The 18715-nt window shown below is 43.0% G+C and overlaps 1 protein-coding gene across 1 annotated transcript in view; it reads right to left on the bottom strand.

The window, feature by feature from the left end:
- The window catches only part of LOC124260325 (transcription factor 25-like), a 32963-nt gene extending 14283 nt beyond the window's left edge, over positions 1-18680 (bottom strand). Inside the window, 8 exon segments of the mRNA XM_046694604.1 lie at positions 527-620; positions 1297-1396; positions 1913-2043; positions 2897-2982; positions 3501-3566; positions 13873-14006; positions 16383-16625; positions 18421-18680. Coding sequence (XP_046550560.1) covers positions 527-620; positions 1297-1396; positions 1913-2043; positions 2897-2982; positions 3501-3566; positions 13873-14006; positions 16383-16625; positions 18421-18588 — 1022 coding nt within the window. The 5' untranslated portion in view covers positions 18589-18680.
- Positions 18681-18715: the final 35 nt, after the last annotated feature.

The following is an 18715-nucleotide window of genomic DNA, read 5'->3' as shown; positions in this document are numbered from 1 at the left end:
TATGATGTGCTGAATAAAGGAAATGTTCAATATTCGATCAACTTTTTTTTTCTACCCTCATAGACATACCTATGTCTCGAATACATTGATAAGTCGAATTTATTACTTGGTCCCCAGCGATTCGACTCATCGGGATTTGACTGTAGTTTGTTCAGTAGACCATACAACGTAAACAGTAGACATAGACATCACACAGCTTGTTCAGTGGACATGTAAACTTCATACAACCTGTTTAGTAGACATACAAACACATATCTTGTTTGGTGGACATACAAACATCATACAGCTTGTTTAGTGCACATAGAAAAAACAATACAACTTGTTCAGTGGACATACAATTATCACATAACTTGTTCAGTGGACATACAAACATTATACAGTTTGTTCAGATGAAACACAAACACCATACAGATTACTTCTTACCCATACATAGTTTATTCAGCAAGTTCATCACATATATACAAGCTTTGGAAAGCCAATTCTTACATTATCGAGACAGTTTAACTCTTAGTCTTATTACAAGTACCTGTTCTCCTGCCTCCTGAAGTCAAGCCTGCAGGTGCCGGTTGTCATGCTGAAGGACGGATGGAACGTGTGTTCAAATGCATACAATGCTCTCTCTGTAATGAACAGTAATGTATACTTAAAATAATGAACAAATTCAAGCACATTTTGATGCAGTTTCAAATTCAAGGACTACCTGTGCAAAAGATGGACAGATATAGGAAGAAATCTAGTACCAGTCCATATTGCTCTGAACACTGATGAAAAGGAAGGTCAATTGTTTTTCACTGGAAGCCAAAAGCACTCAGTGGTTTCCCATGTGAAGGAAATGTGTTTTCAAATTGTCAGAATTTTCCATTTTGTCTCAAAAAAGGATTAGCAATGTTAAAACACAAAGGCATTTAACTGAGCCGCAGCCTGAGATTCATGGCCATGATGACAGTGTATCTGTTTATCCTATTGTGGATCACCTTCCTAATTAATTAACAGTCTGTCTTCATGTGGCATGTCTGCAGATAGCAGTGGGTACACCACTACACCTTTGAATGACTATGTGCAACTTCATTGGTCTTGATGTCGCCTGGATTAATATTACCAGTAGTTGTAGAACAGACAACTAATTTGGATCAGTTGCTCAAGCTTGGTTGACATGGTAGATAATGGCTGATACCATGACAACATTGGATGCTGCTCTTATATCAACCACTGGTCTGAATACAGAACTACAGTTGGAATACAGAAAATGTTAACAAACCACACACCTTAGTTACATAATACTTTGAAACGCCTTACCAACAAGCTCAGCGGCCATCTGCATATCTTCACTCATCTTGAAGACATCACTTAGCTGGATGAGTCCATTGATGTGGTAGGGGTGCATCTGCAGCAAATTCTGTACAAACACAAAACATTCAGTGTCTCAAGGAGCCATGACTGTGCTGGGAAACTGCTGGGTGACTAAAATATTGTAACATAACTGAAGCAAATGCTTTCATTGTCAACTGAAGAAATGATGCCAAAGTAACATCGATCTGTAGTAGCATCGGTGAAACCTAAAATTATTGGTGCCATCTGGAAAGTCATGCATCTGCTCTGGGATTTTTGTTCCAAGAAGAAATATATGAAACAATACTTGTGAGAACGGCAGCAGGTTAAAAGTTTCTGTTGAGACTGTGATTCATAGAAGTATGTACCAGGAGTATGCAGTGTTAGTTTGTTGTTTAACGGAGCACTCAGCAATATTCCAGCTATATGGCGGCAATCTGTAAATAAGAGTCTGGACTAGATAATCCAGTGATAAATGGAATGAGCATGGATCTATGTAATTGGGATACAATGACATGCTGCAGTAAAGGCAGAGTTATTCTGTCAAATGACCCCATCCCTTTCCACTATGCCTGCGACTTACAGCAATGTTCTGTGGGTTGAGTGATTCCACTGCTTCCAGGAATTTGAACTCAGTCTGCTGGTATTGGTGATTATGTTCAAATGAAAACAGTTGACAGTTTGGACGGTTGTCTAGAAGTGACATAGATAATCCTGAAAACAGAAACAATGTTGACTTTGTTATCAAAAGCGTGGGTTCATACTGGCCTAGTTACAGGTATAAGGTCAGTAACATTGACCCAATGCAGCCTGCCGGAGGTGCTATATAACTGATCAAAGACCTATCACATGGCCAATATGAAAACACACAACTAATGACACATTTATTAATGAACAATCTGAACAATCTGTTTAAAAATTGTACAGGAAAAATAAAAATAGTATGGCAAGAATGTCCCAATCAGTTATCTATTGTCTAGTTGTGCTTGTATAAGGATTACAATATAGCTTTCCAAAGCTGTATTGCTGAGGCTAAACTGGACTGATCTGTGCAAATCCTGTAAAACTCATATTGCTAGTGCTTCTATATGATGCAGGCAAATTTGAGCTTGTTACTGTAGCTGGCTTCAATATTCCAGGTACGAGTGAGTGAAGCATTCAGACTTGCATTTATATATATCTGATTTCTTTGTCATGAATAAAAGTTAAATTGCCAGTTCCTAATACAACTTAGAGAGGCCATCTCAATATATTGTGTAGTTTTTAAACACCATGGCATCTTCATGGAAAAATTAGTACAAAAAGAAATATTTGTTGTGTGTTGGGCCTTTGTTCTCAAAGGCCCAACCTATAACAATCAAGATCTAAAGACAAACTGCCACTTATCATGATGTATTTCATGCTAATAGATCCAAGCAGCTTTGGAACAGACTTAGTAACACATTATTGTTTTAACTGAATAATTGATCAAGTTCAAAACTGTTCTAAAAACTAACCCATCATCAAGGCCAAGGTTAGCGCTGTGAGTAGTAACCTTGAGGATTTCTTCATTATCCTATCATATTACCTGTTCTTCCAATCGCTGGCCAGTTGTCTCGAGGCTGGACCAGCTTTGTTCCTCTATGGAAAGTTCTATGTCTTCCTCTCTGCCGACTTTTTATTTGGGGAGAGACATTTATCAGATCATTTTTTATCATAATTTCATAGTAGTATTTTGAATCAAACAACCAAACATTCAAACATTACTTAAAGTTACAACTCTTTGTAGCCATGGCAGCTTAGATGGAAAAAGAGTGAGTGAATGAGTTTAGTTTTACGCCGATTATAGCAATATTCCAGCAATATCACAGCAGGAACACCAGAAATGGATTTCACACATTGTACCCATGTTGGGAATAGAACCTGGGTCTTCAGCATGACGAACAAATACTTTAACCATGAGGCTACACCACCGAGGTATTATGATAATGTTTTTGTTATCAATATAACAGTAAAATCCGAACAAAATCAAACGTATAATTTAAAAACCAAAATACATTGACCATTTCTACCTGCTAATACTCACAAGCATCTGCATACCTTTCTAGAGAACTGAAGCTATTAAAGTGAAATAGTTTGAGCGGAGAACATTCTCATTGTATATGAATTCCAGATGAAACTACTTGACTCACTTTGTTTCTTGTTGAACTACCCTGGAACCAAATATCCTCCTCATTTCATTGTCAGGATTTAGATTCCTGTTGACAAGAGAGAAAATCACAATCAATAATGGTCATGTCAAGTCAATGCTGTATACATCATAAACATATCTAGTCAGTAAACTATGTTTATAACTAACATGCGTATAATGAATTGATGCATATAACACAATGTTTTGTAATCCTGGCCACTTGCTGTATGTTCAAGATATTTTTATGGATTAAGCTTCTTTTTAATTTAATTTAAATTAAAAAGAAGTTTAATCCATAAAAATATCTTGGACATCAATGTACAACTTCTAAATGCCACTGAAAGACACTTGCTGTATGTTTTTGACAAAATGTGTATAATGAACTATGGTTAGAATGTAATAAACTTAGTGGTCCCCTTGAGTTTAGTTTACTGTATTTGTATTTACTGTTCTGCCTTGTTTGGTTCAAGATACCCATGAAGATCCGGAAGAGATGGTCTTCAGTAACCCATGCTTGTCATAAGGACGACTAACGGGATCGGGTGGTCAGGCTCACTGACTTGGTTGACACATATCACTGCGTTGAACGAAGCTCATGAATTTGATCACTGGATTGTCTGGTCCAGACTCGATTATATACAGATCGCCGCCATATAGCTGCAATATTGCTGAGTGCAGGATTAAACAACAGACCAAGAAACTAATCAGATTGGTCCAAGATAATGACAGCAGTGGGACTTATTCTGACCTAGAATCCACACATGGTTCCATGTGTCTTGTTTCTACATTCAACAGTGCCCGCATGTCACTGGTTATCGTGTCTACCACCACCATGTGTCTTGTTTCCTTACCTGTGTTCCACATATGGCAGTGCCCGCATGTCATTGGTTATTGTGTCTACCACCACTAGGTGTCTTGTTTCCTTACCTGTGTTCCACATTTAGCAGTGCCCGCATGTCGCTGGTTATGGTGTCTACCACCACCAGGTGTCTTGTTTCCTTACCTGTGTTCCACATTTAGCAGTGCCCGCATGTCATTGGTTATTGTGTCTACCACCACTAGGTGTCTTGTTTCCTTACCTGTGTTCCACATTTAGCAGTGCCCGCATGTCATTGGTTATTGTGTCTACCACCACTAGGTGTCTTGTTTCCTTACCTGTGTTCCACATTTAGCAGTGCCCGCATGTCACTGGTTATCGTGTCTACCACCACCATGTGTCTTGTTTCCTTACCTGTGTTCCACATATGGCAGTGCCCGCATGTCATTGGTTATTGTGTCTACCACCACTAGGTGTCTTGTTTCCTTACCTGTGTTCCACATTTAGCAGTGCCCGCATGTCATTGGTTATCGTGTCTACCACCACCAGGTGTCTTGTTTCCTTACCTGTGTTCCACATTTAGCAGTGCCCTCATGTCGCTGGTTATCGTGTCTACCACCACCAGCTGTCTTCTTTCCTTACCTGTGTTCCACATTTAGCAGTGCCCGAATATCACTGGTTATCGTGTCTACCACTACCAGGTGTCTTGTTTCCTACCTGTGTTCCACATATAGCAGTGCCCGCATGTCATTGGTTATCGTGTCTACCACCACCAGGTGTCTTGTTTCCTACCTGTGTTCCACATATGGCAGTGCCCGCAAGTCATTGGTTATCGTGTCTACCACCACTAGGTGTCTTGTTTCCTTACCTGTGTTCCACATTTAGCAGTGCCCGCATGTCGCTGGTTATCGTGTCTACCACCACCAGGTGTCTTGTTTCCTACCTGTGTTCCACATTTAGCAGTGCCCGAATATCACTGGTTATCGTGTCTATCAGCAACAGCTGTCTTGTTTCCTACCTGTGTTCCACATTTAGCAGTGCCCGCATGTCGCTGGTTATCGTGTCTACCACCACCAGGTGTCTTGTTTCCTACCTGTGTTCCACATTTAGCAGTGCCCGAATATCACTGGTTATCGTGTCTATCAGCACTAGGTGTCTTGTTTCCTACCTGTGTTCCACATTTAGCAGTGCCCGAATATCACTGGTTATCGTGTCTACCACCACCAGGTGTCTTGTTTCCTACCTGTGTTCCACATTTAGCAGTGCCCGAATATCACTGGTTATCGTGTCTATCATCAACAGGTGTCTTGTTTCCTACCTGTGTTCCACATATAGCAGTGCCCGAATATCACTGGTTATCGTGTCTACCACCACCAGGTGTCTTGTTTCCTACCTGTGTTCCACATTTAGCAGTGCCCGCAAATCACTGGTTATTGTGTCTACCACCACCAGGTGTCTTGTTTCCTTACCTGTGTTCCACATTTAGCAGTGCCCGCATGTCACTGGTTATCGCGTCTACCACCACCAGGTGTCTTGTTTCCTTACCTGTGTTCCACATTTAGCAGTGTGCCGCATGTCATTGGTTATCGTGTCTACCAGCACCAGGTGTCTTCTTTCCTTACCTGTGTTCCACATTTAGCAGTGCCCGCATGTCACTGGTTATCGTGTCTACCACCACTAGGTGTCTTGTTTCCTTACCTGTGTTCCACATTTAGCAGTGCCCGCATGTCATTGGTTATTGTGTCTACCACCACCAGGTGTCTTGTTTCCTTACCTGTGTTCCACATTTAGCAGTGCCCGCATGTCACTGGTTATTGTGTCTACCACCACCAGGTGTCTTGTTTCCTTACCTGTGTTCCACATTTAGCAGTGCCCGCATGTCACTGGTTATTGTGTCTGTTCCACATTTAGCTTGCCCCAGACATGTCAGGTGTCTTGTTTCTTGTTTACCTGTGTTCCACATATAGCAGTGCCCGTGATGTCATTGGTTATTGTGTCTACCACCACTAGGTGTCTTGTTTCCTTACCTGTGTTCCACATTTAGCAGTGCCCGCATGTCACTGGTTATTGTGTCTACCAGCACCAGGTATCTTGTTTCCTTACCTGTGTTCCACATTTAGCAGTGCCCGCATGTCACTGGTTATTGTGTCTACCACCACCAGGTGTCTTGTTTCCTACCTGTGTTCCACATTCAACAGTGCCCGCATATCACTGGTTATCGTGTCTACCACCACCAGGTGTCTTCTTTCCTTACCTGTGTTCCACATTTAGCAGTGCCCGCATGTCACTGGTTATCGCGTCTACCACCACCAGGTGTCTTGTTTCCTTACCTGTGTTCCACATTTAGCAGTGCCCGCATGTCATTGGTTCTCGTGTCTACCAGCACCAGGTGTCTTCTTTCCTTACCTGTGTTCCACATTTAGCAGTGCCCGCATGTCACTGGTTATCATGTCTACCAGCACCAGGTGTCTTCTTTCCTTACCTGTGTTCCACATTTAGCAGTGCCCGCATGTCATTGGTTATTGTGTCTACCACCACTAGGTGTCTTGTTTCCTTACCTGTGTTCCACATTTAGCAGTGCCCGCATGTCACTGGTTATTGTGTCTACCAGCACCAGGTATCTTGTTTCCTTACCTGTGTTCCACATATAGCAGTGCCCGCATGTCATTGGTTATCGTGTCTACCAGCACCAGGTGTCTTGTTTCCTTACCTGTGTTCCACATTTAGCAGTGCCCGCATGTCACTGGTTATTGTGTCTACCACCACCAGGTGTCTTGTTTCCTTACCTGTGTTCCACATTTAGCAGTGCCCGCATGTCACTGGTTATTGTGTCTACCAGCACCAGGTATCTTGTTTCCTTACCTGTGTTCCACATATAGCAGTGCCCGCATGTCATTGGTTATTGTGTCTACCACCACTAGGTGTCTTGTTTCCTTACCTGTGTTCCACATTTAGCAGTGCCCGCATGTCACTGGTTATTGTGTCTACCAGCACCAGGTATCTTGTTTCCTTACCTGTGTTCCACATTTAGCAGTGCCCGCATGTCACTGGTTATTGTGTCTACCACCACCAGGTGTCTTGTTTCCTACCTGTGTTCCACATTCAACAGTGCCCGCATATCACTGGTTATCGTGTCTACCACCACCAGGTGTCTTCTTTCCTTACCTGTGTTCCACATTTAGCAGTGCCCGCATGTCACTGGTTATCGCGTCTACCACCACCAGGTGTCTTGTTTCCTTACCTGTGTTCCACATTTAGCAGTGCCCGCATGTCATTGGTTCTCGTGTCTACCAGCACCAGGTGTCTTCTTTCCTTACCTGTGTTCCACATTTAGCAGTGCCCGCATGTCACTGGTTATCATGTCTACCAGCACCAGGTGTCTTCTTTCCTTACCTGTGTTCCACATTTAGCAGTGCCCGCATGTCATTGGTTATTGTGTCTACCACCACTAGGTGTCTTGTTTCCTTACCTGTGTTCCACATTTAGCAGTGCCCGCATGTCACTGGTTATTGTGTCTACCAGCACCAGGTATCTTGTTTCCCTTACCTGTGTTCCCACATATAGCAGTGCCCATGTCATTGGTTATTGTGTCTACCACCACTAGGTGTCTTGTTTCCTTACCTGTGTTCCACATTTAGCAGTGCTCGCATGTCACTGGTTATTGTGTCTACCAGCACCAGGTATCTTGTTTCCTTACCTGTGTTCCACATTTAGCAGTGCCCGCATGTCACTGGTTATTGTGTCTACCACCACCAGGTGTCTTGTTTCCTACCTGTGTTCCACATTCAACAGTGCCCGCATATCACTGGTTATCGTGTCTACCACCACCAGGTGTCTTGTTTCCTTACCTGTGTTCCACATATGGCAGTGCTCGCATATCACTGGTTATCGTGTCTACCACCACCAGGTGTCTAGTTTCCTACCTGTGTTCCGCATATGGCAGTGCCCGCATATCACTTGTTATCGTGTCTACCACCACCAGGTGTCTTGTTTCCTTACCTGTGTTCCACATATGGCAGTGCCCGCATATCACTGGTTATTGTGTCTACCAGCACCAGGTGTCATGTTTCCTACCTGTGTTCCACATTTAGCAGTGCCCGCATGTCACTGGTTATCGTGTCTACCACCACCAGGTGTCTTGTTTCCTTACCTGTGTTCCACATTTAGCAGTGCCCGCATATCACTGGTTATCGTGTCTACCACCACCAGGTGTCTTGTTTCCTTACCTGTGTTCCACATATGGCAGTGCCCGCATATCACTGGTTATCGTGTCTATCAGCACCAGGTGTGTTGTTTCCTTACCTGTGTTCCACATTTAGCAGTGCCTGCATGTCACTGGTTATCGTGTCTACCAGCACCAGGTGTCTTCTTTCCTTACCTGTGTTCCACATTTAGCAGTGCCCGCATGTCACTGGTTATCGTGTCTACCACCACCAGGTGTCATGTTTCCTTACCTGTGTTCCACATTTAGCAGTGCCCGAATATCACTGGTTATCGTGTCTACCACCACCAGGTGTCTTCTTTCCTTACCTGTGTTCCACATTTAGCAGTGCCCGCATGTCACTGGTTATCGTGTCTACCAGCACCAGGTGTCTTCTTTCCTTACCTGTGTTCCACATTTAGCAGTGCACACATGTCATTGGTTATCGTGTCTACCACCACCAGGTGTCTTCTTTCCTTACCTGTGTTCCACATTTAGCAGTGCCCGCATGTCATTGGTTATCGTGTCTACCACCACTAGGTGTCTTGTTTCCTTACCTGTGTTCCACATTTAGCAGTGCCCGGAATATCACTGGTTATCGTGTCTACCACCACCAGGTGTCATGTTTCCTTACCTGTGTTCCACATTTAGCAGTGCCCGTGATGTCATTGGTTATCGCGGTTCTACCACCACTAGGTGTCTTGTTTCCTTACCTGTGTTCCACATTTAGCAGTGCCCGCATGTCATTGGTTATCGCGGTCTACCACCACCAGGTGTCTTCTTCCTACCTGTGTTCCACATTTAGCAGTGCCCGAATATCACTGGTTATCGTGTCTACCAGCACCAGGTGTCTTGTTTCCTTACCTGTGTTCCACATTTAGCAGTGCCCGCGATGTCACTGGTTATCGTGGTCTACCAGCACCAGGTGTCTTCTTTCCTTACCTGTGTTCCACATTTAGCAGTGCCCGCATGTCATTGGTTATCGTGGTTCACCACCACCAGGTGTCTTGTTTCCTTACCTGTGTTCCACATTTAGCAGTGCCCGCATGTCATTGGTTATCGTGTCTACCACCACTAGGTGTCTTGTTTCCTTACCTGTGTTCCACATTTAGCAGTGCCCGAATATCACTGGTTATCGTGTCTACCACCACCAGGTGTCATGTTTCCTTACCTGTGTTCCACATTTAGCAGTGCCCGCGATGTCATTGGTTATCGTGGTCTACCACCACTAGGTGTCTTGTTTCCTTACCTGTGTTCCACATTTAGCAGTGCCCGCGATGTCATTGGTTATCGTGTCTACCACCACCAGGTGTCTTCTTTCCTTACCTGTGTTCCACATTTAGCAGTGCCCGAATATCACTGGTTATCGTGTATACCACCACCAGGTATCTTGTTTCCTTACCTGTGTTCCACATTTAGCAGTGCCCGCATGTCACTTGTTATCGTGTCTACCACCACCAGCTGTCTTGTTTCCTACCTGTGTTCCACATTTAGCAGTGCCCGCATGTCATTGGTTATTGTGTCTACCACCACTAGGTGTTTTGTTTCCTTACCTGTGTTCCACATTTAGCAGTGCCCGCATGTCATTGGTTATTGTGTCTACCACCACTAGGTGTCTTGTTTCCTTACCTGTGTTCCACATTTAGCAGTGCCCGCATGTCATTGGTTATTGTGTCTACCACCACTAGGTGTCTTGTTTCCTTACCTGTGTTCCACATTTAGCAGTGCCCGCATGTCACTTGTTATCGTGTCTACCACCACCAGGTGTCTTGTTTCCTTACCTGTGTTCCACATTTAGCAGTGCACGCATGTCATTGGTTATCGTGTCTACCACCACTAGGTGTCTTGTTTCCTTACCTGTGTTCCACATTTAGCAGTGCCCGAATATCACTGGTTATCGTGTCTACCAGCACTAGGTGTCTTGTTTCCTACCTGTGTTCCACATTTAGCAGTGCCCGAATATCACTGGTTATTGTGTCTACCACCACCAGGTGTCTTGTTTCCTTACCTGTGTTCCACATTTAGCAGTGCCCGCATGTCATTGGTTATCGTGTCTACCACTACTAGGTGTCTTGTTTCCTTACCTGTGTTCCACATTTGGCAGTGCCCGAATATCACTGGTTATTGTGTCTACCAGCACCAGGTGTCTTGTTTCCTACCTGTGTTCCACATTTAGCAGTGCCCGAATATCACTGGTTATTGTGTCTACCAGCACCAGGTGTCTTGTTTCCTTACCTGTGTTCCACATTTAGCAGTGCCTGCATGTCACTGGTTATCGTGTCTACCAGCACCAGGTGTCTTCTTTCCTTACCTGTGTTCCACATTTAGCAGTGCCCGCATGTCACTGGTTATCGTGTCTACCACCACCAGGTGTCATGTTTCCTTACCTGTGTTCCACATTTAGCAGTGCCCGAATATCACTGGTTATCGTGTCTACCACCACCAGGTGTCTTCTTTCCTTACCTGTGTTCCACATTTAGCAGTGCCCGCATGTCACTGGTTATCGTGTCTACCAGCACCAGGTGTCTTCTTTCCTTACCTGTGTTCCACATTTAGCAGTGCCCGCGATGTCATTGGTTATCGTGGTCTACCACCACCAGGTGTCTTGTTTCCTTACCTGTGTTCCACATTTAGCAGTGGTGCCACATGTCATTGGTTATCGTGTCTACCACCACTAGGTGTCTTGTTTCCTTACCTGTGTTCCACATTTAGCAGTGCCCGAATATCACTGGTTATCGTGTCTACCACCACCAGGTGTCATGTTTCCTTACCTGTGTTCCACATTTAGCAGTGCCCGCATGTCATTGGTTATCGTGTCTACCACCACCAGGTGTCTTCTTTCCTTACCTGTGTTCCACATTTAGCAGTGCCCGAATATCACTGGTTATCGTGTCTACCAGCACCAGGTGTCTTCTTTCCTTACCTGTGTTCCACATTTAGCAGTGCCCGCATGTCACTGGTTATCGTGTCTACCAGCACCAGGTGTCTTCTTTCCTTACCTGTGTTCCACATTTAGCAGTGCCCGCATGTCATTGGTTATCGTGTCTACCACCACCAGGTGTCTTGTTTCCTTACCTGTGTTCCACATTTAGCAGTGCCCGCATGTCATTGGTTATCGTGTCTACCACCACTAGGTGTCTTGTTTCCTTTACCTGTGTTCCACATTTAGCAGTGCCCGAATATCACTGGTTATCGTCTACCACCACCAGGTGTCATGTTTCCTTACCTGTGTTCCACATTTAGCAGTGCCCGCATGTCATTGGTTATCGTGTCTACCACCACTAGGTGTCTTGTTTCCTTACCTGTGTTCCACATTTAGCAGTGCCCGCATGTCATTGGTTATCGTGTCTACCACCACCATGTGTCTTCTTTCCTTACCTGTGTTCCACATTTAGCAGTGCCCGAATATCACTGGTTATCGTGTATACCACCACCAGGTATCTTGTTTCCTTACCTGTGTTCCACATTTAGCAGTGCCCGCATGTCATTGGTTATTGTGTCTACCACCACTAGGTGTGTTGTTTCCTTACCTGTGTTCCACATTTAGCAGTGCCTGCATGTCACTGGTTATCGTGTCTACCAGCACCAGGTGTCTTCTTTCCTTACCTGTGTTCCACATTTAGCAGTGCCCGCATGTCACTGGTTATCGTGTCTACCACCACCAGGTGTCATGTTTCCTTACCTGTGTTCCACATTTAGCAGTGCCCGAATATCACTGGTTATCGTGTCTACCACCACCAGGTGTCTTCTTTCCTTACCTGTGTTCCACATTTAGCAGTGCCCGCATGTCACTGGTTATCGTGTCTACCAGCACCAGGTGTCTTCTTTCCTTACCTGTGTTCCACATTTAGCAGTGCCCGCATGTCATTGGTTATCGTGTCTACCACCACCAGGTGTCTTGTTTCCTTACCTGTGTTCCACATTTAGCAGTGCCCGCATGTCATTGGTTATCGTGTCTACCACCACTAGGTGTCTTGTTTCCTTACCTGTGTTCCACATTTAGCAGTGCCCGAATATCACTGGTTATCGTGTCTACCAGCACCAGGTGTCTTGTTTCCTACCTGTGTTCCACATTTAGCAGTGCCCGAATATCACTGGTTATTGTGTCTACCACCACCAGGTGTCTTGTTTCCTTACCTGTGTTCCACATTTAGCAGTGCCCGCATGTCATTGGTTATCGTGTCTACCACTACTAGGTGTCTTGTTTCCTTACCTGTGTTCCACATTTAGCAGTGCCCGAATATCACTGGTTATTGTGTCTACCAGCACCAGGTGTCTTGTTTCCTACCTGTGTTCCACATTTAGCAGTGCCCGAATATCACTGGTTATTGTGTCTACCAGCACCAGGTGTCTTGTTTCCTTACCTGTGTTCCACATTTAGCAGTGCCCGAATATCACTGGTTATTGTGTCTACCAGCACCAGGTGTCTTGTTTCCTTACCTGTGTTCCACATTTAGCAGTGCCCGAATATCACTGGTTATTGTGTCTACCACCACCAGGTGTCTTGTTTCCTTACCTGTGTTCCACATTTAGCAGTGCCCGCATGTCATTGGTTATCGTGTCTACCACTACTAGGTGTCTTGTTTCCTTACCTGTGTTCCACATTTAGCAGTGCCCGAATATCACTGGTTATCGTGTCTACCACCACCAGGTGTCTTGTTTCCTTACCTGTGTTCCACATTTAGCAGTGCCCGCATGTCACTGGTTATCGTGTCTACCACCACCAGGTGACTTCTTTCCTTACCTGTGTTCCACATTTAGCAGTGCCCGCATGTCACTGGTTATCGTGTCTACCACCACTAGGTGTCTTGTTTCCTTACCTGTGTTCCACATTTAGCAGTGCCCGCATGTCGCTGGTTATCGTGTCTACCACCACTAGGTGTCTTGTTTCCTTACCTGTGTTCCACATTTAGCAGTGCCCGCATGTCACTGGTTATCGTGTCTATCAGCACCAGGTGTCTTGTTTCCTTACCTGTGTTCCACATTTAGCAGTGCCCGCATGTCATTGGTTATTGTGTCTACCACCACTAGGTGTCTTGTTTCCTTACCTGTGTTCCACATTTAGCAGTGCCCGCGATGTCATTGGTTATCGTGGTCTACCACCACTAGGTGTCTTGTTTCCTTACCTGTGTTCCACATTTAGCAGTGCCCGTGATGTCATTGGTTATTGTGTCTACCACCACTAGGTGTCTTGTTTCCTTACCTGTGTTCCACATTTAGCAGTGCCCGCAAGTCATTGGTTATTGTGTCTACCACCACTAGGTGTCATGTTTCCTTACCTGTGTTCCACATTTAGCAGTGCCCGCATGTCATTGGTTATTGTGTCTACCACCACTAGGTGTCTTGTTTCCTTACCTGTGTTCCACATTTAGCAGTGCCCGCATGTCATTGGTTATCGTGTCTACCACCACACCACCACCAGATGTCTGGTCCGTCAGTCCCAGGATACGATTCACCTCTCGTATACCAGCATCAATCTCATCTTCACCCTGCAGTCAAACAGTACAGCATCACAGACAGAAAACAACACATTATAAGTCTATTACTTCAGTAGAGCTGCAACAAATCAACTATGAGGAAAATGTGATATTTATCCTGAATATTGTATTTTAAATACAATAACTAGTCAGCAGCTGATGTATAATTACATAATAATGAAATATTCTTTAACATGGTTTGACCATGTTGACTGTGTCAAATTTAATAATATAACAGTTCTCTGCATGGCTTGGACATATTCCATTTGCATATCTTTTCACCGAATTCATAAGCAAATCGTAACAGCCCTAGACTTTAACCACTTGCCTAAATAAAAGTTTAAGTAAACAATTCTGTTTAAGCAAGCTCAACAGGTATTGAAGTACTTTCGGAAACAGAAAAAAACTGTATTTTCTCATTTATCTCTACAATTTATGTGGGTGATATGTGCAAGTGTGAAATATATGTTAAACTAAGTTCGGCCTAACTACAAGTCTCAGTGGTAGGGACATAAAAAACGTAGAAAAAAGGACTTTACTGAGGAGAGATTAGTGCAGAAATGAGCAATGCGGGTTTTTTCTAAGTCCAAAGCAGTTGATTTGGAACAGACCATGGCTTTATGCAAATTAGTGTGCGACAATATTGTACTACAAAGGACACTTTTTAAATGCCCAATTTGAAATTAGACGTAGCTTCATTATAAACGATAGCTGGCAGAAAAATAATAACTTTCATGCTGAAACTATTAAGGATGTAGCTACCATGGAGTCTCACTATCACTATAAAAAGAAACAGATAGGAGGGTTCTTCTCAAAAGCAAAACCTGGACGGGTGTCGCAGACGATTGTTGGGCTTGGGCTTGGGGATAGAGAATCAGCTTAGATAATCCTTTAGGGCAATTATACTGGGGAAGTACCCGGCATGTCATAACAATTTACAAATAATATCCAGTTCTGTCGATCTTCGTGATTGGGTGGTCATGCCACCTAATACATTTGATACAATGCGTTTCTATGGTTATCAGGTATCATACTCTTTTACATATCTCAGCATAAACTTCATGAAAGAAAGATACGTAAGATGTTAATCAATAGATGAGGCACAGTCAACACACATGAAAAAGCACAAAATATCTTTGAGATGACCCATTGTGCTTGTAGGCAGCACGTGCATTTCGTGCCAGGTGAGTCAACGGTTTATCGTCATACATGGCTGAGAGACCTAATTGCCATCTATAGTCTGATCTATTGTTTTCAGCTGCTATTCGTATTTTTTCTAAGTTTTGCCCGATTTTACGAGTAAACCATTCTCTTCCCACAGAGGTTACTTGTCATATCTTCCTACGAACCTCTGTTCTAATACGGCCATATTTCCTGGTTCTCATTAAATCCCCCATCAACAAAAAATTGCAACACGAATTATCTGCCTTCTTTCTACCCAATCAGAGCACGTGTTACATCGACTTAGATCCAACCTGACTAATACAGGCAAATGTGGGGCCACAAATATCCCTCCTCTGACGGGGACTTGTGTTGATGTGACACACAAGGCATTTAATGGCTAGCTTGTCTGTTGTCAACGAGGGCAATGGAGACGCCATTGATCCGCCATTACATGACTGAGTTCTGTCTAGAAGAAACGTTTGCCCATCGCACAGGTGAAGAGGTTCTAGTTTTCCCGAAGCATGCGGAAATTACCGAGGCCTTGGGAATGATCACTTTTGAAATAACATCACTGATTGCACAACTAAATCTGATTACAACCAATCACGAATCCTGATCACTCGCACCATGAAAGGGCCGTATTAGAACAGAGGTTCGTAGGAAGATATGACAAGTAACCTCTGCTTATATTTCCGACAGTACTTAAGTTCACACAAACAACACACACCTCAAATGATACTAAAAATATTGTCACAGTTCATTGTGACATAACTATATTTGGGCAGAAAACAACAGCATAAACGAACCTAAACTCCTGACTGACACACCTCAAAATGTTTTGGATACTCTTACCATTATACTGAACTGTCTCAATCAATTAACAAAGAAATCAAGTGAAATTTGAAAGCAAAGTAAAGGGCCCCTTCAAAACACTCTTCTAAATGTTAAAGAAGTACAGCATGAAACAACTTTAAAGAATCCAGAACCCTCTATATTAGAACTCTATCGGCAGTTAATTTCATTTTCCAAGATTCTAAATGCATCAGTCTTGCCAGATAAAACAATACCTATGGTCACAGCTGGGTCAAAACATTATCTGCGATTGAGGGCAAAAATATTTTTCATTACTTTTGGCCCTGGCATGTTAATGAGGAGGCAAACTTTCATAAAGCTACCACCTCCAACTCATGGCAAATGAACAGAGAGTCTATAAAAGAATCTTACATCTCCAGTGGGTACAGCTGTGCTATCATTTTCTTTTCCTTTCTTCTTTTTTTTCTTTTTCTTCTTTTTTGTGACAGCTTTTGGGGAATTTTCCTCGTCCTCTTCCACAGGATTTTCAGTTTTCTCTTTATTCTTTTCCTCATTCTCTTTATCTTGTTTCACATCAGCTTCATCATTAACTTCAGCTGGTTTTACAGGTTCAACTATGATCGTCTCAGGCTCCTCTTCATCATCATCATTCAGCTGAAATTGAACATTACAACATATAATATTCATTTCCAAATGTGCTACTCATATGTAGAGATTTACTCCAGTGTTTGAATTTACTGTTGAACCTCAAGGTTTTCTCCTACAGAACTTGAATGTAGGGACCTAATAAACTCCAACATTTGATGTTAGGGTTCAAGGACATATGGCTTTAATGTTACTTTTAACTCTGGATCTTGGTAATATTAACTCCTTGGTGAATATAGTCCTTCAGGTCCATGATTTCAAAACACCCAGAACTGTAGAGCTGCCCTATCCTTTAAACATGTTCAACATTCAGCAAAGTACATAACTTGAAGTGTTGGATAGTAAACCCTGAGTTGTTAATATATCAAATTGTATGTAGAGTACAGCCATAAGGTCAGATCTAATTTATTTATCAAAACTGTCTATGTCATAATGATTCACAGCTGCTGTGAATATGTGACAGCTGTTTATATCATCATTCAAACAAGGTCAGTTTTGGGCCTGTTTTATTTCATTTTCAATGTATGGCAATGCTGTTGTTTTATGCATTATTTGTTGTGAAAGACAATCCAATGATCAAAACCCGTTAGGAACCAGGTTACAACTGGTCTTGTTTTAAGAGGCGACTAATGGAAATGTGTGGTTATGCATTATTTGTTGTGAAAGACAATCCAATGATCAAAACCCGTTAGGAACCAGGTTACAACTGGTCTTGTTTTAAGAGGCGACTAATGGAAATGTGTGGTCAGACTCGCTGACTTGGTTGACACTTGTCGTCATATCCCAACTGCATACAGTGATGCTCATGATGTTGATCACTGGATTGTCTGGTCCAGATTCGATTATTTACAGACTACCGCCATATAGCTGGAATATTGCTGAGAGCGATGTTAATCAACGAACAAACAAACCAGTGATCGATATTGAAACAATCCATATTGTATCTATATTGTATCATTATCAAAGTCACCAAGCCTGACCACATAGTCAGTATGGGATTTATGACAATGTAAAACTGCAAGGTAAATATATATCCCAAAGCGAGCTGAATTCGACGTTCTGGTGTTTTCGACAATTGCATTGCTGGCGCTATATCGGGGGAGTACGTGCGCGATCGGTGAGCACAAGCAATTTCATCGGCAGGGCGGATGCCCAGTCACTGTTGTGAGAAGTTTTATTGACAATTGAAAACCGGAAGTTAAGTTGTTTAAAAACCCAAAAACATCAATATTATTTACCCGAGATCGTTAATACCACTTCAGATGCAAAATCAATTGCCTTTATAACAAAAAATAGCAAGCGAAAATTCAGTAAGATCATTCGTCTGCTGGTGACAGGCAATATTCAAATAGAAAGCCACGTTATCACAACACTCCCTCGCAGTGTCTAGCGAAAAGTATGGCTCATCGTCGAAAACCCATACAAAATCCACGGATGTGGCGAACGGCAACAGTTTCGCCGATACGATGTCATCAACCTTATTTTTGTAGGAAACACTTGATATTTTTGTGTGAAATGGTTGAATATATCCTTTATAACACAATTTTAGTGAAATTACAACTTCAAACGATATTACAGATAAAACTTACGTTTTCGTCTTACATCGTCGAAAACCCCTGATACCGCGATATAACAACGGTAATTAATCCGTGAATAGGACTTGTCTGGAAGAGCAGTTTATCGTTTCTTTGATATACCCTTTGAATCCTTTTCATCTATCAAATTTGGAAACGAAAATGGATATCATCTACGATGTGTACATTGTGAGTTGTATATGCATGCACAATTCTAAATACAGACATACCAGTTCAAAGGGGTTAAAAGCTGGTTTCCTTCGCTTATTTTTCTTTTTGCTTTTTACTTCTTGAAATTCAGCTTCTTCGGGGGAATCCGAGTCGACTATAAGTTCGACTGGGACGGCACTGAGGATGTCCCCGTCGCCCTGAAGTCTCCTTAAAGCTCTGCTAGACATGATACAGTGAAATAATTAACTTTTAGCCAAATGTCTTCCAAACCATAAGTTTTCCACTACGAAAGCTGTCTGCTTTCACAACCGGAAGTGAATCTACATTAACTCCGTTACTAATTTGAGAGGACGA

Source organism: Haliotis rubra, unplaced genomic scaffold (assembly GCF_003918875.1).
Source record: "Haliotis rubra isolate DU_JTF1 unplaced genomic scaffold, ASM391887v1 Scf76, whole genome shotgun sequence".
Taxonomy (NCBI): domain Eukaryota; kingdom Metazoa; phylum Mollusca; class Gastropoda; order Lepetellida; family Haliotidae; genus Haliotis; species Haliotis rubra.
The sequence above is the reverse complement of the archived record's forward strand: the minus strand, read 5'-3'. Positions and strand labels throughout refer to the sequence as shown.